Source organism: Coturnix japonica, chromosome 2 (assembly GCF_001577835.2).
Source record: "Coturnix japonica isolate 7356 chromosome 2, Coturnix japonica 2.1, whole genome shotgun sequence".
NCBI classification, from domain to species: Eukaryota; Metazoa; Chordata; class Aves; order Galliformes; family Phasianidae; genus Coturnix; species Coturnix japonica.
This window is the reverse complement of record NC_029517.1, coordinates 20811870-20836743: the sequence shown is the minus strand read 5'-3', so window position 1 is coordinate 20836743 and position 24874 is coordinate 20811870. Positions and strand designations below refer to the sequence as shown.

General features: G+C 46.0%; 1 protein-coding gene and 1 long non-coding RNA gene across 7 annotated transcripts in view; one reads left to right on the top strand and one right to left on the bottom strand.

Moving 5' to 3' along the window:
* Window positions 1-11547: 11547 nt before the first annotated feature.
* Window positions 11548-14419, bottom strand: LOC107309077. Its single transcript, XR_001553067.2, has 2 exons — window positions 14325-14419; window positions 11548-13454 (listed from the first exon to the last, which is right to left on the bottom strand). It is a non-coding gene; the product is annotated as an uncharacterized LOC107309077 (long non-coding RNA).
* The window catches only part of CDK6 (cyclin dependent kinase 6), a 126758-nt gene continuing 116187 nt past the window's right edge, over window positions 14304-24874 (top strand). For 4 of the 6 annotated variants that reach the window (XR_001553064.1, XM_015853533.1, XM_015853530.1 and 1 more), the window contains exons 1-2: window positions 14416-14528; window positions 15950-16423. Coding sequence is in view for 5 of the 6 variants with exons in the window: in XM_015853533.1 (XP_015709019.1) it covers window positions 16191-16423 (233 nt within the window). In the remaining variant the exon portion in view is untranslated. Of the gene's footprint in view, window positions 14529-14971; window positions 15083-15949; window positions 16424-24874 lie in introns of those variants that run through there. The other 2 variants (XM_015853531.2, XM_015853532.2) reach the window with 2 other exon arrangements.

The following is a 24874-nucleotide window of genomic DNA, read 5'->3' as shown; positions in this document are numbered from 1 at the left end:
CAGTCTTTCCACCCATCATACTCCCACATTCTTTTGCAGATGTTGGCAGGGAACAAAGCACATTTCTACTCACAATCTTCATTTTCCGCAGTCTCACCTCCAAACCCTTATTATAGTTGTGGGTTTTTTTCCTCTCATTTATTGTCCTTTTCCTCACTTTGTCATTTGGAGGGAAGAGTCCTCCCTGGTCTATTTATTTGCTCCTTTGTCCCAGTCCTGTTTTATATGAGTCATGAAGAGAGTTCTTGTGAGACACATGGCTGTCCTGCCATCCCCAGCCACAATGAGAAATTCCCTCCATTCCTCTGGATTCCATCAGAGCCTCACAGGATGCCCTAAAGCTGTACGTGTTGTTGCAGAGCCATTGACTCTGTATTATTTTGTATTTTAGGAACCAATGCTCCTTCATGAGAAACACGTATCCTTAGTCTAGCTGTGAAGTTCCCTAAATCAGTTTTCCTTGTGGACAGGAACCATTCGGTCATGGATATAATTCACGTGTAAAGCAGCAGAGAGAAAGAAGCAGATGATGATATCCATCCTAAATCCCCGATTCACGGAAGTGAGATGTATCTTTGTAAATACTGATAGGAATCTCTCTTTTCACTCATTTTATCCGTGGACAAATGTCTCTTATTATCCAGAGAGTCTGTGGAACCTCCATCCTCAGAGGTGCTCAGATGTCACCTGGATGTGGCTCTGGGCAATTGGCTCTCTGCAGCCCTGCCTGGGCAGGATCTCGATACGTATTGCAAAGGCATGTTCAGAGCTCAACCACTCTGATTCTGAAGATATAAGAACCAACATCAGTTTTTTAGACGTAGTTTAAATGTAATTGAAAACAAAAGATGATGACTGATTTTCTCAATATATTCAGACTGTGTTTTTTGCTATCTTGAAAAATACTTTCACCCTTGTTTTGATTTTTGCTTACTTTTAGTTTCTCAGCTTCTTAGTTTTCTTAGAAATCAGATCTCAAAATTACACAAGATTCTCTGACAATGTCTCTGACCCAACTGATAATGCAGGACTTCTAGGAACCTCTTGCTTTTTCTTCACCGTAGGGGATTTACAGATCAAAGAGTCCCCAAAAGAGTCCAACCCAACAGTATGGCAGGGCTCTCCTGGCAAAAAGCTGCTGCCCCAGGCTGATGGCAGGATGTCACACCACCTGCAGCAGTCATCCAGGTGATCAGAGAGATAGATGCACCTCATGGTTTAACAGAGAAAAATTGCATTTTTAAGCTGTGTGTTTCCAATTACTGCAGAACTTCGCTGTATCATCAGATTTTGCAGGACGGTGTCTCAGCACCAACTGTTACCGTGTTTCACTGACAGAAGCCTGGTTGAAGGAATCACTGTTCTAAAATTCTGCTTCCTAGAGCACTGATAACAGGCTTGTCCTGTGGGACCCAGGTGCTCAAAGGCTCTATTGAATTAGCAAAGCCTATTCCAATCGAAAATAACAAAGATCAAATGATGCTAAATGTAATTGACACACATTATTGCAATTCACACTTGTATAGAAATACCCAACTCAAAAGTCAAAAGATGTTCCTTTCTTCTGTCAGAACTTCTGAGTTGCACTCATTCCAGCCCTTACTGCAGCCAGTGGCTCTGCTCAAAATGTAGTCAGTATAGGATTTTGCCTGCAAAGTGCTGTTATTCAGCTACCTTTCTTGGCACTCTTTGAGGCAAAGTATTTTTTCCTGTTTTCTAACATTAATCTCCCACCACTGGATAAAACGAACAACCTCAAAAGGAACTGAGTCCTGGGATCCATTTCAAAAGGCAGTTAGTAGAACAGGGAACTAAAAGCAAGCCTTTGATAAGAAGCAAACTATGCCTATTTACAAGAGCGTTTAATATAATAGTATATTTCCTGTAATTCATAATCCCTACTTCCTTCAGTCTGAAGTATTCCTTTACCTTTTATAATTCTTATCCTCCCTTCTGGGGTTTGTGAAAGAAGATCCCTTGTATCATTATTCCTCTCTAATTAAAATCAGAAGCAGCCCAGAACTGAGATGCCTGGCAGGCTGAGGGAGCAGCGCACCACAGAGGGCTTTAGGCCTGGGATCCCAGAAGCTGATCTGAATAACCTCATGTTAGGCATTTAAAAGAAGGTATTTTGGAATGTGCTTGGTTTTTGCAGCTACGAATTTGAAGATGCGTGTTGTGAGTTCTGAAATATATTCAAAACTTGTCCTCTGCTTTGCTTACTTCTCTGTGCTGCCAAAAGCCCATCTCAATGAATTGGTGCTGCTGTAGATTTCTGAGGTGGCAGGGAAGGCCCAGCCTCCCACCTCGGTGGGTTCAGCAGCCCCGTTCGCGGTAGCCCAGCTACCCAAATCCATTTTCTCTGGCGTGTTCTCTGTGGATCCAGTTGTAACAGTTGAAGGCTTTCAGCTGCCCTGGCACACATCTCCAGTGACACTGCTTCCATGTGGAAAACACATAGTAAGTTCCTCGAGTTCTATGAGGGCTGATCTGAAAGTAATGCCTCCTACTTTAATGCTCTTGCTCAGAATGCCAAATGCAGATTTTTGTGAGTGTGGAATGCAGGCTCTTGTCCATTGCTGGTGAAGATGCATAGCTGATAGTGGTGAGTTTGCTGAAAAATAGTGTTTTGCAGATGAGGATTTTCTCTGTGAAACGGTGTTATTGGACTCCTTGTATATGTTGTAGTTTCCATGGAAAAAAATAGGACATGTTATTTTCAGAGCAACCTACATCTATTCTGAATGCCCAAGCTGGTGTGGATATACTGCAGGAGTGGGGTTCACACTTTCTGCTGCCAAGCAGAATGCTTAATTCCCAGTAACTTCGTTCTCTTACTTCCAAACTCTAACTTTTCAGTTTCATTAAACAATAAACTCAGTCTTTCTTGGGAGCCATGCATCTTTTTCTGTCTGCCAAAACATAAAACAACTAAGAAAAAGAGAGTTTCCAAGTATCTGAAGTCCAGCACATCTGAAGACAAAAATGTTTCACATCAATAATTTTTTAAGGCCTCTTAGTACTGTGGTGGGCTTCCAGCATAACTGCTTCACAGTTCCATTTTAAGTTTATGCACTGTGTATTAAGCTGCAGCAAAAGACAGTTGTCTGCTTGATCTGATGTGTGCAGCACTGGCAGCTCACTTTGCTGAGTCAAATTTCTTGTGTAGCTGATAAGCAACAACCGCAGTTACTGGTTTCATTCCTATGTTTTTCTGTGTTGAGCCATTAGATTAAAGAGCTGATTCGTGTGCAGCACTCCTACATTTCCATCTTTTTTTTCTTTGTTATTGGTTGGATGGTTTTTTTTGAGCGATGAAAAACAAAAACGTTGTTGATGGATAGTGAGCGAAATTAGTAATCCTCAGATCTCTTTCTTTTTGTACATGAATACGTCTCCAACCCATTATGGAGATACAAAACCTGACTTTGGAAGCAGGAGCCTCAAGTTAGACATCTAAATAATAGATGTGTTTTATAAAATCCTTGGAGTCCTGAGCGGCCTTCGAATTCCCAGCAGCTCCCCTGGAAGCTCTTGCAAGCTGCTGGGTAGACATTTGAAAGCCAGGCCTCCCATTTGCATGCTTTTCTCCCTTGAACTTTAAATAGATTTTTTAGAGGAGCTGTCACAACCCATTCAAAAAGCTGTCGCTTTTGATGCATCCCTGTGTCTAGATTTCCAGCTTGCTCTGTGCTTCATCCCTTGTTATGGTTGCTCCTAGTTAAAACAAAAAAATAAATATTGCAGATGTCATTACCATGCATGCAAATTGCCCTACTAATTAGCAATTGGTTCACTCCAATAAAGTTACTGAGCCTCTTTGGAAGGTACAAGGGACATAAACTTTTCCATCCAGTGCTGGGGAGTTCAGCTCCTCACAGTGAGGGACTGCTCAGAGCAACATTTTGTGGCTGGCTGAACCCAAACTCTTTAAGAATGAATACTTCTACTCTTGCACATCACACTGGGCCCCATGTTTTAAGTGTAGGAGCTCAAGTACCCTGTCTCTTTCTATCTCCGTGCCTCAGAAAGAGGCTTTGCTTGTCATTACACTGTAGTTTCTGATAGCTAGGGATAATTCGTGTTTGGAGGATGAGAACACATTCCCTATCTTAGAAAGCATCTCTATATGCTGAGAAATGCATTTTCCAGTGATGTAAAGCATGGTGAGAAACATGTAATAAAAAAATCATCTGACACCTGATCCCAACCACTAACACTGATTTTAGAAGAGCAAAGAAAGGGATTCTGATTTTCTGAGGAGGTAGAACCTCAACAGAAGCAATATTTTCTGTGGTGCCCTGTGACTTATTTTCCTTTAGGCATGAGAAAGCGCGGTTACTATGCAGCGCATTTGTATTTACCCACCCCATGTTCATGCAATATAAGAATGAGAATCGCTATAAGATTCTTATCTTGGATTATCAGTCTCTAGTAACAGTGTTATTGGTATTGGAAGCACACCAATTATACAGTAAATATGAGAACACCTTCAGTTTTTAACTGCAGCAATCTGGCTTGCTCCAAATGGCAGGTGTGACAGCAGAGCTGTTGCTCGCAGCCGTTGAGAGCTTACAAGGACCGTGGAAGCCATGTGCAAACGTGTGCTTGGGAAGAAACGAGTCCAACTTCTGCCTTCAGATAGACTTGTGAGAAGCCTATTGTTCTGGGTCGATCTTTTAAATGACTTTTGAACCATGTTACTACTGGATGCTCATACCTTGTGCAGAAGCTTCAGTCCCAGACACAGAAACCTGACTGACAGAGTACTTTCAAGCAGTACTCTGAAACTTCAGCAGAAGGAGAGTGGGCGTTTTCAGGACGGCGATTACAAATCTGGGCATCTGAATTCCTTGCCAGAAGCATTTTGATGCATTAGTATTTCCTAGAATCTGTCCATATGTAAGAATAAACCAAAACATTCAGTCATAGTGTTAACGGAGAGAGAGTCACTTCTGAGCAGTGCCAAGGGGCAGATCTGGTGGATGTTCTCAGTTATGACATGAAAACAGACTGGAGAACTTAAGCAGAGAAGCAGACAGGAAGACTCTGATGAGAACTGCTCTTACACCAATGATGGAAAGGCTGGGTGAAGCCATCTGTGTACATGTCTCTTCTATTGCTTTCTGTTCTTGCTTTTGTTTTTTTTCCCCCTAAGTCTTTATAAAGTATGTGCAGTAAATTTTAACATGACCAAGCTTTCAGGAAATCAAACAAATAATAGCCATCTTAGTCCAGAGTTTGAAATGTCAGAAGTACGTGTAAGTCAGCCTGCAGTGAAACCCCACAGTAAGTCACTGGGCTCATTCTGACCGTCCCAGTGGCAGGTCCTGTCCAGCCAGGAATCTGGGTTTACCTTCTGTGGGATTCGTGGCATAGAGAATGGGCAAAGAAGCAAGAAGGGAGTGAGTGGTGCATACCCAGGTCCTGTCCTGACATGGAGCCTTGCAGCACTCCCAGCTCTCTCGGATTAGAAGGAGCCCCAGCATTCAGCACAATTTTGTTCATAATTCTGTCCTTTACATAGGTCACTGATGGTAAAGCCTCCTCTATATTTCCATGGAAACTACAACAAAGAGCACAATGACACTATTTGATAGAGCAAATTCTCAGCTACAAAACACTATTTTTCAATACAGACACTGCCATTAGCAATGCACTTTCACCAGTGATGAACGAGAGCTGCACGCTGCGCTCATCAAAGATCAGCACCAGTAGAGGTGATCCACTGTCACACTCAGCACAGCTGAAACGCACCACCCATCACCTCACTGTGCTCACATCTACTATTTGGTTTCCATAAACATTCAGCGAGTGTTAGTGAGATAAATGGGTGCCACTTTTTCCACACGGAGGAATTCAGTTCCACACCTTTGCTTCATCTGCACTACTAAGTCAGATACTATTCTGTCAGACCACCCTTCTGCTGCCATCTGTCACACAGCAGCAAAATGTAATGGAATATTGGTGGGAATCAACCACCCAACCTCTACTGCCTCTGACATCTGCCTCTGATACCATGGGCTAAAATCATAAAATAGAAGGCATTACTTTTGGAGCACATTAAATCTGATTTCTACATAGTTATATTATCACAAAATACGCAGTTATGCAGTTCAAGCCTCAGGTAATTTTTTTGTCTTCTCAATGTCATCTCTTTATAATACTTCACGAGTTTTGTCAGTGCTGTTAGGTCTTGTTCGGAGAAAAATATTTGAGCTGTGTGTGTACACGCATGTGTGCTTGTGTACACCCACGCTTGGAAGGTGATGCAATTCCTATTAAATCCTGGGATACTCTTAGCTAGGGAGATATAAAGGAGTTTATTCATGGTCATAAATATAGAGTGTTCTTCCGTGTAGAGCACTCTGCAGCATCCCATAGGTGAATAGGGGCAATGGGCTCACAGAGCAGTGCTGACTGTGGCACACATCGATCCCCCCCTTTGCAGGAGCAAGGCAAGAGACCTGAACATGAGGTTCTTAACCCCCAGTTTTTGGCACTGGATTGCTTCCTCTACTTTGAAAAAGTAATAGCAGGGCAGGGAACTGATAATGCCTCCTCTCCAAGGCATATGTTATTAAACGCTATCAGTGCAATACTGAGATCTTTGTTCCAATCCGGTGCAGCTGGAGGGCTTTTGAAAAGTCAAGTTTTAAAGTCTGGTACCTGAAATCCTATGTAAAAATTGAAATTGTGACATCCTGGTGTCAGTGTCCATTTGTACTGCACATTGTTTGCACCAGCCGTGAACACACAATGTTAATTTGCTAAACCAGTTTAAGAAAGGCAGACTGCACACCCGGAGCTGACCATCTCCTAACACTGGTCGTACTGACAGGGAACACTGGCAGTCATCCATTGCACGTAATCTAGTGCATAATTATATTTGATAGAAGCTTGCTGGTATGTGTGGATAATGAACAGTTCTTATATTTATGAACCTGGAATGTTCCTAAAATGAGTTACTGCATGCTCAACATCAGTTTCCCAAGTCTTTTTCATACTGTAGTATTGCATTACATTTACTAAACAGATTAAAATGTATTGCAGCCTTAAGGGATACATTATTCCTGTGGACAAGCAAGGGCATTTATGCAAGCAACATTGATTGGTTTTAGTAGAAGTTAGTTATGCATGTAAATCCATGTGCTGTGAGATCACATTGAACACTGGCAGAAGTGCTTTCACCCTGAAAACTTACCACCCTCTACCTGCAGAGTCTGACTTTCACTTCAGACAGTGAAGCAGTGGACAGCAATACTTTATAGCCCCTGTTATCTGCGCGACTGAAGCATACATGGCACTTTATGCCCGCTGTAGAAACAGTGAGGTCTACACAAACATACGGAAGAATAAGATCAACAAAGTGGTGGCTGTGATTCGCTAGCACTTTCTAGGCTGTCTTTCTAAGGCTGTGTCATGGGCAATAAGAGGGTGTTTGCCAGACAACATGTTTATGGCATAGAGTCAGACGAAGACTCTGCAACAGCCTCCATGCTGCCCAACAGCAGCTGTTCTGTCAGCCTCAAACAGTTCTAACTGTATAGAGGTATGGCCAATACAGTCAGTTTTGTAGGGAATGTGATAACCATCATGGCCTTATCTAGATGTAGTCTCTAGTTTAAAGTGTGTGTGTATTTTAGTTGTGTGGGTGCATTGACACTGCATCACACTGGTGGCTCTGTATTCGTCATCTATGACAGTTCGCACGTAGGTGCCATCAATGGGCAACACACAGAGATGAATAATACTGGCAAGTTTAATTTGATGTCATTCCTTCCTACAGTTTTGTGTTGTTCTCAAGGTCCCCTCTTGTCTCAGCCTCCTAATCCATGGAGGTGTGTATAGCAGACCAGGTTTTCTCGTTTCCAAATTGTAGCTGCCTATTTACAAACTGGCTGGGAGGACACATGTGGGTGTGCTGGTGTGACACTGTAGCCCCAGCATGATCAGCATCAAACACTGTTATTAAAGGACAGAAAGCAGTCAGCTACGGGGCTTCCATGTGCTCAGGCTCTTCCAGAATATACAAAATGACTTCCTTATGCAAAGCCTTATGCACTCTGGGACAGCCATGTTGATGCCAGTAAGTATGGCCATCTTTGCCCTCGGGGGTTGTACATCATCATTAATACATACAGCTGGATGGGGGCGGTCACTCCATTCTCTGGAGCAGCATTTGATCATTCCCAAAAGATGTTTGCTTCTCGTGCTTACCTGACCATGCTCTAGGATGTTTGTGCTTCAGGTTTACATTTGGGATGCGTAATTTAATATCTAACATAGATCAGTGCCATAAATTAATCCAACTGGTTCTTGATACAGATCAAGAAACAACACAGATCTGATGGAGCTGGAGAGATCCAGATAAATCAACCACTGACACAGCAGTAACTCTGTTATGTCTGAGCAGTGAAACGTGGCTTCTCCTCACCTCCACCAGCTGGCAGGTATATATGGCACGATGGGTTACATGGCACAGTGGGTAACACAGCATGATGGGTTATATGGCACAATGCTTCTTGATGCTTTGGGACAACACTTTTCTTTCCTGCTCACAGAAGTTTTACACTACTCTTTTTTTTCTCTACAGTCAAATGTTGTCTTATTTCTGTTCAATTCTTATCTGTTTCTTTTGCTGACTGACAACGGAGGCCGTATGTGGCCCTGTTTCCATGTGATTTATCAGCTAAATGTGCACTGGCTTACAGTGGTACAGACTGTGAGTGTGTTCCCATCCCACACAACAGGTTTTCCTGCACACTGTTACAAGGGTTCCATTTTTTACTGAGCAAGAATCAATACACAGTCTCTCTGCAGTGTGGCTGTACAGATGGCACACGCTGAGGTCTGGGTGGGCTGGTGACTTTCACATCGAATCCAGGGAATTCCCAAGTGAAACTCATGGAAGCTTTCTGGCCTCACAGGCTGAGAGCTATGGGGGCTCTCGGGTAGGCTGGGATCTCTCTGAAAGACCAAAGGAAACTCACAATTGGAACCAATTTAAGAAGTTGGACCCTGTGTTATCTGCACTCAAAGTCTGCACCCTTTCCACTTAACACTAACAGAAGAAAAAACTATAAAATCTTGTATTAGTCACTGTTACCAGCAGATAAGCTGAGTTTACTATGGGCCAGACCAGCCAAGTAAAGTACTATTTTCTTTAGCCAAGTTTTCTGATCGTAGCTACATCTAAAATAAGTCACATTGTGAGTCACTTTTTAAGAGCCGAAAGGCAGAAGCTGAGGGGTTTGGTGTGTGAGTCAAACAGGGTTTGCTTTGGAAGCTTTAATGGACAATGTCAGTTTTCACAGCTAAAGATCTGGCTCTCCTACACTGAGTGGAAAACAGAGGTTAAGAGATGAATGTATAAAGCACATGAAGAAAGTAAGATGTGACCACAAACTGAATATATATGTACATAGATGTATGTACACCTACTTATCTGAACCAGGTGGACAAGCCAGTGAAACAAAGAGAACAGAAGGGCATAAGGGAGTCTTATCCATGCCAAGTATCACCCTTAAGAAGCATAGAAGAGCACAGTGCCATCCAGCAATGCCTGTAACCTTGGGAAAACGCTTGGAAGAAGCACACTCAGTCACAGGCTCCTGCCAGCTGCTGGGTGCCTCTGTGAGCATCCTCCTAAAATATTAATCCTTAGGCCTAGCCAGCACCCCAGGCTCAGCACTGGGGCTGGGCGGAGCTGTGCCAGCCAGGGCCGCAGATGGGAGATGGCAGTGGCTCCTGGAGCTGGGTGTGCATGGCCATGGGGGAGCTGGCTGTGCCCGTCCTGGCACCCGCTGCTCGCTGCCCACTATCCCTCCTGCCAGGGATTTGGAGGCAGTGCTGCTTCAGTGTGGCCTGGCTGCCAGCTCTCCAGCACCAAGCGTGCCACCAGCACCAGCCAGCTGCCACTGTTCATCCTCCTCTGTGCTAGTCCACAGCACCAGGTCTCCTGCTTCAGCTCTCGGTGCTCTGGCTTTTCTCACTGATCACAGAATCACAGAATATCCTGAGTTGGACCCATAAGGATCATCAAGTCCAACTCCTGGCTCCACACAAGACCACCCAAAAATCAAACCGTATGTCTGAGAACACTGTCCAGATACTCCTTGAACCTTCTGAAGGAGAAGTTCCTCAGCTCTTGTGCATGGAGCTGGGTGGAAACCTGCCTGCTGGATCTTGCAGGTGTGCTCCCAGGAAGATGCAGCTGTGGAGAGAGCGATGGTGCTGCAGTCTGGAGGTGGGCACTGCATGTGGCAGCACTCTCATCACTACTGTGACCAGCAATTGCCAAACTGTACACACATATGGGGAAACCTGTGTGTGCCGAAATGCCCAACGGTGAGTCACAGTTATTTGTACTGAAAAATAATAGTCCCACGGTGCAGTTTATTACTGTAATAATGGAAGGATACAATTTGTAAAACATCAAATTATCTGCTATAAACAAAGGCTCTGATTGAAAGAAAAATAAACCAAACAATCATCAGGTAATTGGCTCAGATGCCTTCATCACCGCCAGCTCTACAGCGCTCACCAGCATCTTCCAGGGGTTAGACGGCATTTTCTGTCACTTGAATTAGTTAAAACATTATGTTAATGTTAATTCCTTCCTGTTAATGATTCATTTTTCTGTAAATACGATTTCTGTGCTTTTGTGTTCTTGTTCAGCTATCTTAGAGGGTACATATGGAAAGTATTTTAGTTGGTAGTATCAGAATTAATTCACAGCGTTCTCATTATGCCCCTGCTTCATTAAAAGTAGTTTTAAGATATTGAGTATCCCTTTATTGCTCTTTTGACACACGTGTAACACAGCTACTGAGAGCTGAAAATGGTCCCTGCCCAAGTTCACAACGAGATGCAGTGTCTGGAAGATGCTTTCAGACTTAATGCTCTGTGCAGTGAAGATCCCAACAGCTTTGTTTAGAAAACCTCCCCCAGCTCACCAAAGGGAACTTCCAAAAAGCGCTAATTTATGCTGCTGCTTTGAAATAAATTCTGCCTTCTTCTAAATATTTGCATTCACAAGAACTGACTGATGTCTCTCCTGTGATGGTTGCCCTCCCGTCAGTGTAGGTGTTTTCTTGAGATTAAATATCTAAAAAAAGGAAGGTTCAAAATCATGCCGGCTGAGAATGAAATTATGAGCAAACAACCAAAACCCACCAATAACCCATAACCAAAGTAACTCCTGTTCCCGAAGCTGTACGAACGTTGGTGCTCTGAAGGGCGGCCGTGCGGAACCCTTCTGGTAAGCTCAGCACCAGAATCTCCAGCAGAACCTCCGCTCCCAGAACGCAGATGGAACGCACAGGGCAGAACAGAGCAGCGTCTCATCCTTTCTGAAAGCCTCGAGCTGTTCATCACACTTCTTGGAACTGCCACCACCGACTGCTTTACGCTCATTCTGGTAGTTGCCTGTTACCCATTTCAACACCGCCACATCATTCGCTGTTTCCAGCAACTTCACAGACCCCGCTTTTATGCCCATGGATTATACACAGCAAATAACACGATCTCTTCTTTGTTTCCATGTGGTTTAATCACAGTTTAATTCCAATCCAGGTAACACGTTTGGATTTTCCTGGTTTAAATGCAGTTCGGTAGAAGTTGTTTCTCTTTTTTCCAGTGTTAAAAACACTGGAATTGAACAAAGAAAGTAAAAAAAACCACCCATATTTTCCAAAAGAAAATAGAGATGAAGAGAGAGATCTCCTTTCTTTCTTTGGAGATAAACGTTCCCAATATTTTCCCCAATGCAAAACAAAGCCCTTTAGGTTGAAGTAACTTTAGAATGAGTGACTCATGTTATCCTGCCTGCATTTCATGCCATTTAATGAGCTCCTTAAAACACCAATTTCTCAATGTGTGTGCAAATTGAGAAAAAAGAAGATATCCTCCGTTATAAGTTAGAGATTTATTCATTTTTCTATGGAAAAACCTCCTTTGCCATCACAATGCAAGACGTGCGCTCACTCATTCCAATAGCGATAAAAGCTGCGTTACTTTTAGGAAAGCAAAGCGCAAAACATGTTTAAAATGTTGCTATGAAAGCCTTTTATTCAAAGCCCATTGTTTTGGTGATTTATAATGTCTCTAAATACATATTATTTCCAACACCCTCTGGACTTCAAGCTTTAAAACCAGTGCATTAGGTTTGATAGCTGGGGGTTGGAACTCAATGATCATTGCGGTCCTTTCCAACCCAGGCCATTCGATGATATTTTCTAAGAATCCTGACAGTTTGTTTCAGTAATTTCAGCCTCTCTGACAAATTCTTTGCAGTATCCACTTGGTTTCATGTGGGTATTTAGTTGTGTTTGGAAATTCCTTCCAAAATCCCCCAAGTCTCACGTAAAGAAGACTGAGAAAATGGTTTGAGGTCAGTCTGAGGGTTTTCTGTGGCTCTTTTAAACCTTGGGGACACAGAGGTGTATTATTGACCTTCAGGTGGGAGGAAAGGGGAAGAACAGGGGCAGCATTCTGAGAAGAAATCTTAGTATCACATCACACCGTGCTGAGTGTCCCACTCCTCTGTGTTGGGAATCCACGTGGTTGGACTGAAGGAGCGCTGTCATCTCACAGCAATCTCTATCGGCTTCCCCACACAGCAGATGCTTCTAAAGAGGAGGACCACCGCAGGTACAGCCCCTGATACAGGGAGGTGAACTTCAGCATCCTTCTGACAAATCACACACATCAGAAGTCATTGCAGTTCTGTGCTTTTAAATAAAACATGCCGTGAGCACGAATGAAACTCTTGCAAGGCACGCATGGTCAGCAGCAGACATCCGCATGGCACTCCCTGCCTGCTCAGTGGGACCAGCTCTCCTGGCCCCAGGAGAAAGCAGAGCTGCCCCACTTCTCACCCAGGCACCCAGGAACTGGGAAGGGCACATGGAGCTGTGCTGAGTTCTGGAGCTTGGAACACAAGCTTTGTTCAAGCTATAGGGTTGTATAGATGGTTGGTAGCGCTGCAAATCCAGATGGAGTAATTACATGCTTCTTTCTGATAGGAATTCTATTTGTTTGTACAGTATTAGATCTATCTATATATAAATATTTAGTTTCTGGAAATCACGCAGCGTATGATGCCATACATACAGCACACACTTTCTGAGTTATAAACTCACTTCGTTAAATCACATTTCCCATTTGAAGGAGACCTGGATCCACTTTCTCCCAGTTCAGCCCTGACAAGGGCTGCCCCCGGAGCCACCCCTGGGCCGTGCCGTGTGTTGGAAGGCACAGAGCTGCCAATGAGGCTCCCCACGTGGAGATGGAGCACATGGGTGAAGCGTTGCCGTATTTTTCTTGCGGTGCATTTTAGTACGATTTGCAGGTGCCATAAGGAACACGGGGAGGTGAGGGGGTTACTTCAGCTGGGGGGATTACTTCAGCAAAACGAGAGTTTCTTGGTGGTTCCCCAAAGTGCGTGAGTGCTGTGTGAATAGAAAAGGGGGGAGAGGGAAAAAAAGAAGGGAAAAAAAGTGGGGTGGGGGTGGGGGGGGAATTATGAGGGGGAAAAAAAATAGGGGGGGAGGGGGGGGTGAGGGAAAAAACAAAGTGATTTTTTGGGGAGAGGGGAAAAAAAAAGGAGGTTATTTCCCGGGGAGGAAAAAGCCCATCGCCCGGCGCGGTGATTTCCAGCTCCCCGCATGTCGCGCTGCCGCCCCGCACCGCACAGCGCCGGGACCCCCCGGGGCGATCGGGCCGCGCCGAGCCGCGCCGCTCGCCGCGACCCTTGCGGTATGCGGGCGGCTTGGCAGGGGCAGATGAAGGATTTCATTGAGTGTGAAGACAGAGAGCAGAGACAGAAAGCAGAAGGAGGCGGCTGCAGCCTTTGTAGTCGGGGAGGAATGCGGAAATGTTGAAGCACTATGTCAAACTTTTTTGAAACGGGGTCAAGTCACATTCAGCCAGCGTGGGAAAGCGGGGAGAGAAAGGGAAAAAGGCTTCGGGAGAGGGGAGGAAAAAAAAAAAAACACAACAGAAAAGCAGCGAGCGCTGCCGCCACCGCCGGGGCTGAGCGGGGCTGAGCGGGGCCGGCGGAGCGGAGCGGGGCGGGCGGGCAGCGGGGCCGCTCCGGGGCGGGCTGCGGCCGCGGGGCTGCGGGCGGCTCGCTGCTGCTGCTGCTGCTGCTGCGGCGGCGTCGTTGCTCCCCGGGGGCCGCGATTTTCCTTTTCCCCGGGCGGCGGGGAAAGGGGGGGTCGGGGGGGGGAGGGTGGGAGGCGCGGGCCGGGGCCGAGCGGGAGCTGCCTCCCGCGCCGAGGGGATGCGGGCCGGGGGCGGCCGGGCGGCGGAGCAGCTACCTGTGTGGCCCGGGCGGCCGGGACCTGCCGGAGACATCGCCATGTGAAGGGGCAGACCCCGGCCGGCTCTCCACCCCGCCTCGCTCAATGGGAGGTTTGTTTTAGGGAGGACTCACCCCCTCCCTCCCAACCCCCCCCCCCCCCAAAGGACTGCGGGTTATTTGGGGAGCCGCCGGCGGATCGGGCGGCCGCGGCGCGCACCAGGTAACGCGGGGAACCCGTGTGTGTGCGGCCGCGGCCCCGAGCCCACGCGCGGCCGGAGCGGGGTCAGCGCGGCGTGCGGGGGGCGGCGGGAGGGGAGGGCCCTGCGAGGCCCCGGGCGGACGGCGGATCGCAGCGTGCCCCCGCCGCGTGCGGGGCCGAGCGGTGTCGAGCGGGGGGCCCGGCTCCACAACGCCCCGGGGGAAGGCGGCCGGCGGTGGCGGCGCTGCGGCCGCGAGGAGCCAGGCCCGCCGGAACGCCGGGACGCCGGGACGCCGCCACGCACACGCGCGACGCGCCGCCCGCCGCCGGGGGGCGCCATTCCGCAGGGCCGGGGGCGCGGGGCTGAGTGCGGGGCGCGGGCAGGTGTCCACACGGCGGGGGGGAAAGGGACGGGAGCGGGGACGGGGAGCGGGGCCGCCTCGGGGCGCTTCAACGGCGGGGCTGGGAGCCGCGAGCCGCGGCCGTAGGTGCCGTCAGGGGATCCCCGCCGAGCTGCAGGGACTATTCCTGCTAGAGCGGCGTGTAGGGGGATGCGGCCCCCGGTCACCGTGTGGGTGCGTTGGTTATGAATGGGCGAGGAGGAAAGGAAGGGCTGCCGTGCCGCTGTGAGCGGCGTTTGCTCGTGGCCGTGCCGTGGCGGTGGGGGTGAATCGGGGCGCAGGGGAAGTGGCGCAGCCCCACGCCGTGCAGGGCAGCCGCTGCTCCGGAGCGAGGCTCGCACCCGGCGCCCGTCCCGCTGCAGTCAGCTGGGAGCCACGCTCGGGTCCTAGTAGTGGATCATTAGGCTGCTGAGGGCCGTGCGTCTGTGCTCCAGCAAACGGTGCTCAGAAACATGCTGGTATCTTACGGTACATGTATGTGTGAATATATACGCGCAGTTCTCCACGAGGCAGGAACGTGCGTTCTTGTATTCTTGCAATGCACAGCACAGGGTAGAGTAGCTCCAAGCTGGAGCCTCTCAGTGCTGCCATTTGCACGTGAGTACTGGCTGTACAGCATGGGATGGGCTTCAGGGGCTCCATGTGATTGATGCCCAAGGAACCAAGGAACCTGAGGAGCCTGCCATACTTAACTGTCCCATGAGTGTAGAGATTCTGTCGTCTAATGGAGGATACCACCCACGTCCCTCAGAGTCACGCTCTGCCCATCTCTCAGAAAACCCCCATTGCTTGGGGGAAGCCCAACCATGTGGTCGCTCTGGCCGTGCTGCAGCCTGGGCACATTGCAGCAGTGACCCAGGTTGTGTCAGCTGTGCAGTGACGCTGCCTGGCAGCCTCTGGTTTGCACCTTCCTTTGTGCGTGCAGCTCTCTGCTGTGCTAGCATCATTTTCTCAGTTTTAAGCCGCGCAGAGTAACAAAGTGAAGTAAAGCACAATGGCACCATGTTCTGACTGCTCCCTCTTGCTTGGTCTCTCCTCCAGATCTATCTGCCTTCGCACAGACCATGCTCCCAAAGACTGTATGATCGTTTCTGGTGACCGCCAGCGGAGGCTCAGTGGGGCCGGTGCAGCGGAGCAGGAGGCCGAGGGGTTCCTGCTGCCCCTCAGGCAGAGGTGGCGGCGTGTGGCTGAGCCGCAGTGAGGTGCCGGCTTCAGAAGCGAGCAGAGAGCAGAGCTGTCCTGAGCTGCTCTGGATCCCAGGAGGAAGCGGAGTGGCGGCAGCATGGACAAGGACGGCACCAACCTGGCCGACCAGCAGTATGAGTGCGTGGCTGAGATCGGCGAGGGGGCCTACGGGAAGGTGTTCAAGGCCCGTGACCTGAAGAATGGCGGCCGCTTCGTGGCGCTGAAGCGGGTGCGGGTGCAGACCAGCGAGGAGGGCATGCCGCTGTCCACCATCCGGGAGGTGGCCGTCCTCAGGCACCTGGAGACCTTCGAGCACCCCAACGTGGTCAGGTGAGGCAGCGGGGCCTGCTCTGTGCTGCATGTGCTGGGAAAGCAGGTTTGGGCGCGTGGAGGGCCGGCTCACCGATGGGCTTTGTGGGAAGAGCGAGAGCTCCTTTATGCACATGGAGTGTGGTTTGAGGTTTCGACAGGCCGCGGGGCTGTGCCAGAGCTCACCTCATCCCCGTGCTGCCTCCCACACACACAAACACCCATCTCCAGAGGCATAGGCGTGTGACAGCAGTGCTGGGGTGGATGGCAAGGAGCCCCATACACACCATTTCCTCAGGCGTGAGAGGGAATGAAAACCCAAGGGCTCCCTTTGTCATAGGTATTAGCTCTGACAGCTGCAGCTGATTCTTAACGTCTCATTCATTACCCAGAGATCATGGTTGTAGCATTAGTGGGATGTGCATTCCACTTCTTTAGATGCTTTTATTAATGTTTGCAGATCATTGTGTTAAAGAGGAGGAGATGCCTAAGTCTGAACTTTACAGGCCCTGTGAGTACTGTTTGTTGGTGAATACCCCAGGAGGTGCTGGTGGTGCTACCGAGAGTGCAGCAGGATGAATGCAGGCCTTGCTTCCAGCATGGTGGCAGTGGCTCCAGGTTTCCTTGCTGTTGTGTTGGTTGTGTAAGCTCTGAGTGAATGAGCTCTGTTCTGGGGCAGGTTCCCCATGCAGAGACTGGCTAGCAAGCATCTTTATTTGAATAGACTTGAAAAAGTGAGCTTTGCTTTGAGATCCTAGGGCGTATCATCTTGCAGATGACACTGCATCAGTAGGAATATTTCCTGCTATTTGTATTATTTTACTCACGTATTGCATAGTAAAAGGGAGTTGTTCCATACTTCATTAGTGCCAAGCCTCTCTGGGTCCTGGAGGAATAGAGACGCTGTGGTGACAGAGGTAGCTGTCAGGTTGGCTTGTAGCTGTGGTCACCATGTTTGTCTTAGGGGCTGAGATGAGGGCTTTTTTGGTAGTAAGTGGAGCAGGAAAGGTAGGAAAGGGAATAATTAAAATACAAAAGCCAATAGCTAGAAATAAGTTAGTTTTCTTTCATCTCAAGGCAATGTGATTGAACAGTCTCATTTCTGAGCAAACTGAACACGCAAAGAATGTTTAATGAAGTACTACTCATGGAGTGGGACGCAATAGGATGTTGTAGGTCTCCTTGCTATATCCAAGTGATGGGATGCAGGCTGCAGCTCACACTTTGCCAGTGCTGATCAGGAAGATCCACCATTTGCTCAATATAGTAACCATTATTCTGACAGGCACCCGGTAATGCCACATTGCTTGGTTGCAAAAACCACAAAGATGGAGGTATGTTAGTGTGGGCAGCGTTATGTCTTTGGTCAATGGATCAGGTGAATGGTGCACCCAAAGGCCTTTCTTGGCAATACAGATAATCGAGAGTTCTTAAAATCTCTCAGATCCAGCCTAGTAATGTCAGAGATGACATGCGGATTTAGATGCCCAAGTTTAGATATTTGTGTATGTTTAAAATTGTAAGCCTTCTTTGGGAATGATTAAAGAATGCTTGTGAACTTGATTTTATCACCGAGATCTTTCCATATGAAGTAAAAGATATTTTGAAGTGCATTCTAATTCAGAGATCAGAACGTGAGAGCCATTTCAAATACCATCTCTTCTAAAACAAGAGAAATAAAAGTAACCTCTGTTGTGCACACTTCTAATCAGTAGAGCAGATGTAAGTAGCACTTTGGAGTGGTTGAAATTGTAGCCGTGTAATGAAAGATTATTTGGAAATACTTAAATCATGGCCAGATTAGTAAATACAAATAATGGCAAAGGCATTGTGTGAGTACTGGAGTAGGAGGTGTGGTGTGTTCAGAGCACTGGGACAGCCACACTAATATTTGAAGCCGGACATTTTGTAAAGGGAATGTCTATTTTCTGAATGTTACAGGCCTGAGAGCAATGAGTGAGCAATGCAAATATCACATCAGATCCGTCAGCTCTGAGTAAAGGCGTGTGGTCCATGAGTTGTTCGGTACAAACTGACAGTCATTCTATGAGTCAAAATTCAGACAAGCTACCAAGAGTTGAGCTGTGTTTGAGCTGTGCTGCTGGGCAGGCGTGGTGATGGTACAGTGCATCAGCTGACGGCAGCAGCAGAAGCCACAAGCTGTGTCATGCTGTGCTGGACTCAATAGGTAGACTTGGGCCGGCCCTGAGCACTGTAAGGAGCTCAGCCCAGGGCTGTGCCATCTGCATGAAGAGGTGCTGAATGTGAAGAGCAGTATGGGAAGGAGAATCCTTGATACTTGCTTAGTAGAGATGTAGCTGCATAGTTTTGCTGTTGAGCCTCAGTGCAGGGCCAGCAGAGCTCCTGCAGCCCAGTGTTGGCGTGGTGGGCCTAGGTTCCCTTCTTTAAAATCCTGAGGAATGCCTGGTGCCAAAACTGGTTCCTAATGCCTGGCACTGGGGGCGGAAGAATGTTCTTCCATGTTCTCCATAGAGCAGAAGTGACTAAACAGCACAGAATAATTTTAAACAAAACATTTATCATGTTTTTCCGTGCTACTTCTTGTTAATTATGTGGGGGTTTGTTTCATGTCCCTTCCGTCCAAGTGCCTTGTTTCCATCTTCGCACCACGCCTCACAGCGCGGCTGCTTTTACTGCAGTAGGTGAAAAATTAGGTAAGAGCTGGTGGCAGGGTATGGCAAAAAGAGCTGCAGGGTGAGAAACAAAGTCTGATCTTCAGCAGAAAAGCGATGGTAGTGGAAGTCCTTGAGTTGTTAGTTGTAAAGGGATTAGGGCCTACTGGGCTGACCGTAAGACTAGGTCAGATAGGATAGGATAGAGAAAGGCATGGGAAAAAATGCAGTAAAAAGGATGATTGCTTTGCACTTAAAATATTGTCCTGATCATATTTGGCCTTGTAATAAGGCCCCCTCATCAGGACACCTTACACTATTCCATTTACCTTCACGGAGGGTAAATAGATTGCAAAAAATAGCCAATTTTCAAGAGTAAATAGCAATGTGGATTGTTTTAAAGTGAGGAACGTTGTAGGCTATGAAATGTCCTTAGTAACAGGAGGATGGTTAAGCTGCTCACCTTTCAGATAAAACGTAATGCTTTATTCAAGCTTTCCTGTTTACAGTAGTTAAATCTGGCTCAAATTGGTCCAGCACTTCTGTAGCTCGGTGCTGTTCGTTGTGGGAAGAAATGAAATATATGTAGACAAAGGACAGACCTTGCCAGGAATAAATGACATATTAGATTCAGGAAATTCCTGTGTGTAAAACTGGGAGTATTCCCTGCTGTAGTATATCTGTAGCTTTTTTCCTGTGATTATATTGCTAAATTCAGCAGTATATTGTGTTCGTTTTGTATCTCTCCTGCTGATAATCAGATGGATAATTTTCCCCTAATGTTAATCATCCATCAGGCTGTGAATTTACACCCTAGGAAGATGATAAGCAAGACAGAATACTTTAATTCCTGCCGTGCTTGATTTCTGACGTATATATGTGGATAAATACATTTAACAGTGTTAAACCATCAGCGAATACAGCAAACCTGCAAAGCTGTATTTTTTTGCTTCCTGGCTCTTTTCTTTTTTTGTGGGAGAGGGAGGATAAATCTGGTTTACTATTTCTGTGGGCTAATAAGTCTTCTACTTTAAAACAATCAAAGTTATATCAAATGTAATCTAGTATAATCTAATCTGGTCCGTTATGTTAAAGATAAGTCTCAGAAATCAAGCTGCTTAGGGTCATAATTACCATCTAGTAAGGAACTTCAGATCTTACTTCTCTCCTTCCTGTTAAGAAAGGGTAATAGGTGGCCCAGGTAATTGACTTCTGTTCAAGAGAGTGATCTGCCCAGCTGGAAGCATAACTCCATTCTTCAGATGTTTTTGGTATGTGGATAAATGTGTGGGAAACCCAGTAATTGCAAGTAATGGGGCAATTATCCCATATTCGGAGTTCAGTGTTACTTTACATTCAGGGAAATTAAAATGACACTGTTGGCTTTGTGGTAACACAACTCCATCATGATGCTTTATCCTAATATTTGCAATCCAGTGCTCTTATCTTTTGGGTTACACTTAAGAGCAATGTGGAACCTATCAGCTGCATCCCCTGGATGACACCTGACTGCCCCATCCCTGTGTGCCCAGGCACAGAGACCTGCACTCGACTGCTCCAAGCTCCCACATGTACCCTCCAATGGCTTGGTCCTTAACATTGTGTTACACTGAGATAGGAGGTATCTTCTTCATAACAGCATCTTAAAATTCCCCATTTTAGTCAGTACAGAGAGCAGTCAGAGTCTGAAATAAGTCACCAATATAAAGTAAAGCTTTTGGAAGGTAGTTTGAACTTGCATTTGTTTTTCTTGTTCAGTTTGTCCAACTGAAGTCCTATGGGAACTTAGAGCGGGAGAGGAGCTTCAAGATGTGGTAGCTAATGCTGTTTCTCTTTGTCAGTTTGTGGCAATGCTGATACTGGCTGCTGACTTTTTAACTGTTCTGTTAAGAAGCTTAAAGAGTGATGTTCTCAAAATCAGTGAGACGTTCCATCCTGTGAAGTGAAACATTTCTATTTCAGAGGGTGTTTCTCTCCAGTGAATTCTGCTTCCTTCCTTACTTCCTTTTTCTGCCAAGCTAATGTTAAACTTTCAGGGTATGACATCATTCCTACAGATCAGTGGCATGCAATACAATTTATTTTTGTGTAGCACCACTCATACACAACTGACAGACTCCAGGAGAGGGGACTTTCACATTGCTGGGGATGGGGATTATCTTGCGTGCTGAAAGAGTGAAATGAGATGTAGAGATGGGGTGAAGCAGAAGAAACTGAACTGGAAACTTCAAAATGGCCAAGGTTAAAGGAATTAATGTGGCAGATTAGTCTCAACAGAGGTGGATGAGTAATGGGAAGGAAAAATTGAATGAGCCTCAGAGTCAGCTTCAGGCTAACACAAACAAGATGGTCTTCAAGGCGAAATTAGAAGATAGGAAATGTTTTGGTGAGAGGGAGGAACTTCCAGGCTGGGGATCCTGAGGAGGTGATTTCTTTGCTATCCTGCCACAGCTGGGAGCCACTATGAAGGCACTGGAGAAGGGGCTTTGACCATTGTGTCTGCAGGAGAGCAAGGGGAGCGGTGTGGTTGGTGCTGAGAGGGGCTGGGCTGTAGTTTGGGTCTGGAGAAGATTCTGAAATTGGCTGCTGTGAAATGGCTGGGCGTGAACTCTGTCCTCTCATCACTGCATTACACAGAATAAGGGAAAATATGTTATATTCTTCCTGTCCGTATGCATTGTTTATTAGTAATGGATGTGATGATTTAGCCTGAAAGCACAGTCTGCCAGATACGGGACAAGATAAGAGTACGTCAGGAAGGAAGGGTTGAATGTGGAAGAGCCTCTTAAACAGTTTCTGGAGTGAGTACAAGCGTTCTTCCAAAAGTATTTTGTCTTACTCTGAATCTATGCCTTTTATAAAAAACACGTTTCCAGTCTTTGCGTGAGTAAACATTAGTCATTGTAGATCATGTACAGAGCTCCCTTCCTTCTCTAAATCTGTGGTCAGTTGTGTTCTTGATGTTCTTGGAGAGATCTGCTTTTGGAAGGTGCTGCCCAGGAGGAGAAGCAGCTCGTAATGGCACAGCCCAGTGTCCTTCCCTTGGGTGCTGCAGTGGGATATGGAGTTCAGCATCAGCGACAACAGGCAGCAGGGCCGGTTATTTGGGGCTCAGGTTTGCTTTGTGATACCCCAGAGCACAGAGCAGAGGGTGCCAGCAATGTGCTCTTCCCAGGTGGCTGAAGGAGAGAAGCTGTGACTTATCAAGGTATGGAGGGAGTCACTCGGGTACCTTCAGTGGGGATGAAGCAGTTGTTTGAAGCGTAGCAGATATGGATGTACATAATCAAATAGAAGAATGTGCACTGAATATTCAGAAGCTTTCCCAAACAGGGTTCAGAGACTGGAACAATATACGTAAGAACACGAGTCATGGGTTTTACTCCATGTGTGAAATGTGGTTGTTCTCTGTTTTGCGGAACGAGTGGATTCTTAATAATCCAACACATAATAAGAAGGTAATCGTGCCCTTATAAATTTGTAAATAAGTTGCTTCTTTTTTTTATGTCAAGACCTTAATTTCTCCTATCGAATCAGTTCCTTGTATATTTTTCATATATTCTAAAAAATATTTTAAACTGCAAGTGCACAATTATTGAACAGCTCCACCTTTAAACTATGAAGCTACTGATAAACGAGTGGCTTTGGAATTTTCCAAGGGTTACAACATAATGTGTTTTGACATTTTTATGTGGGAAGCCTCCGTTTGGGAGGGGTTTGATTAGAAGGTCATCAAAGAGTGGAAATGTGACGGTTGACTTCCGTAGCTTTCTAAATACCTGTTGCATCCCAACTATTGCATTAATGTTCCTATTTATTTATTTACCAAACGCTTGGAAAATTTGCTGCATCCCTGGGAGGTGTTGGCAAGAAGATACTTCTCTAGTCCTTTTAGAATCAGCTTTCTGGAGGCAGATGGAAGAAGATGTTTTATAAGTAATTAGAAACTCTGTTATATGGTGCTTTAGATATGTTTTTAAGGTTGTAGAGGAAGATGAATCTTTACACTGTGGAGCATCTCATGTAATTCCAGGACCAGGTGGTGATTTCAGATACCTAAATAAGGGGTGTGCTGGGATAGTGGTAGGAACTTGCTGATAGTGGTAGAGTTGCCTTGGGGTAGATTTCCCATGACACACCTAGAGAACAATTTACCAACTTAGCAAAACGTTGCATACGGTCTTAAAATCATTTGTTAGTAGATACTGATACCACTCTGGCTTGTCATTAGCAGGTCATTGTCCTTTTCTTAGCAAGGCAAAATAAAAATAACTCAGGTATGAATTTATCTTTGCAGGAATTTCCCATATTCAGAGTCAGAAAACTCAAAAGTTAACGCAGGTGAATCACGCTGAGTTTAAGTGAAACCTGTCAAGTTTGGGCTTTTGCAACATTAGTCAGCGCTAAATGTTACGTGTTGTGGTAGAGACAGAGAAAGGAAGTGAGAAATAGGATGGAAAATTGTATGTGTTTTTTTTTTTTCTCTCATGAAATTGTGGCTGCTCATTTAATATCTGTTTGAGGGGTGGGCGCGATGAGAAAGAACCCAAGGTGTCTGTTGCTGTTTAACAGTTCTTGAGAATTTCCTTCTCCCTGATGAAATCAATTAATTATAAACTGGGCATTTAGTACTTTGTTCGCTGTTTCTCAAGTGGGCATATTTCTAGGAGCTTTCTGTGAATGTAATTCCGAGCTGCACTGATGCTTTTGTTTCTCTTCATCTGTGGAGCCAGAGCTCTACTGTAAGGACAGAATTCTATCATTATTTTTTTTCACATTTGATGTGGTATTTTGCATACAGCTGCAGAGTAGACAGTTACCTTTGAAAAGAACATTTGGCTGGTTTAATTTGATTAGAGCAAACCACCTCAATCATTTCTGAACTAAGACCGTTTTCATTTTAACTTGGCAGTAGGAGCTGGGAATGTACTGGCAGCACTCAGATGTTCGGGGGAGCACCAGCTTGGATGCACAGCCAATGCTGAAATGAAACAACCCCACAGGACTCTGCCCACTCTGCCCCTTCCCCTGCACTGGGGGGGCTGTGCAGCCAGTGAATATTGCATTGAATATATACTGATAATGACAAGGAATGGTGAATGTTTCTACAAAAAATGGGGAATGCGCAGCTGGCTTAATGCATAATCACATGTTTATTAAAGAAGATGTGACATTGAAAACAGGTATAGGACATGATTTTTTTTTATGCTCAGAAAACTTAAAATACTGTGGGTATTTTAAGTGGATTTATGATAGAATCCAACATGTAAATGGCAACATGGTGAATTTCTGATAGCTGAGTTGTATTAATTCTGGTACTTGTTTGTGATGTTTCCCCAGCCTGTCCCTCTGGTTTTGTTTTTTTACTCTTGTTATGAAAATACACTGAGACTTTTTAATTTTTTTAATTATTTTTGTATGTGTGTTGCACTTTTAGAGATTAAATGAGATTCTTCAGGTTAACAATATTAGCTGTTACATATGATTTTTGCTTACCAGTTGCTCTCCCTGGTGATCAGACCCTTTTCCTAGAAAAACCCTTGTGGCTGTGTAGAATCTCAGTGTGGTTCATAATAAATGATAGCCCTTCGATAAATTATTGCTGGGTGGATGGCGTTTTCCAGAAAAGAGGATTATAGTCTTCAAGTGCTCTGATTTTGCAGTAGTAGATCGTCGTATATGGAACATCTTAATCATAGAATCATTAGAAACGTGCAGTTCAAGGAAAATCTTCAGGCTATTAGAATCACAGTACTGTAGAATCATAGAATGGTTGAAGTTGGGAGAGGCCTCTGAGGGCCGTCCAGTCCATCTCTGCTGTACTATGAACAGGGACATC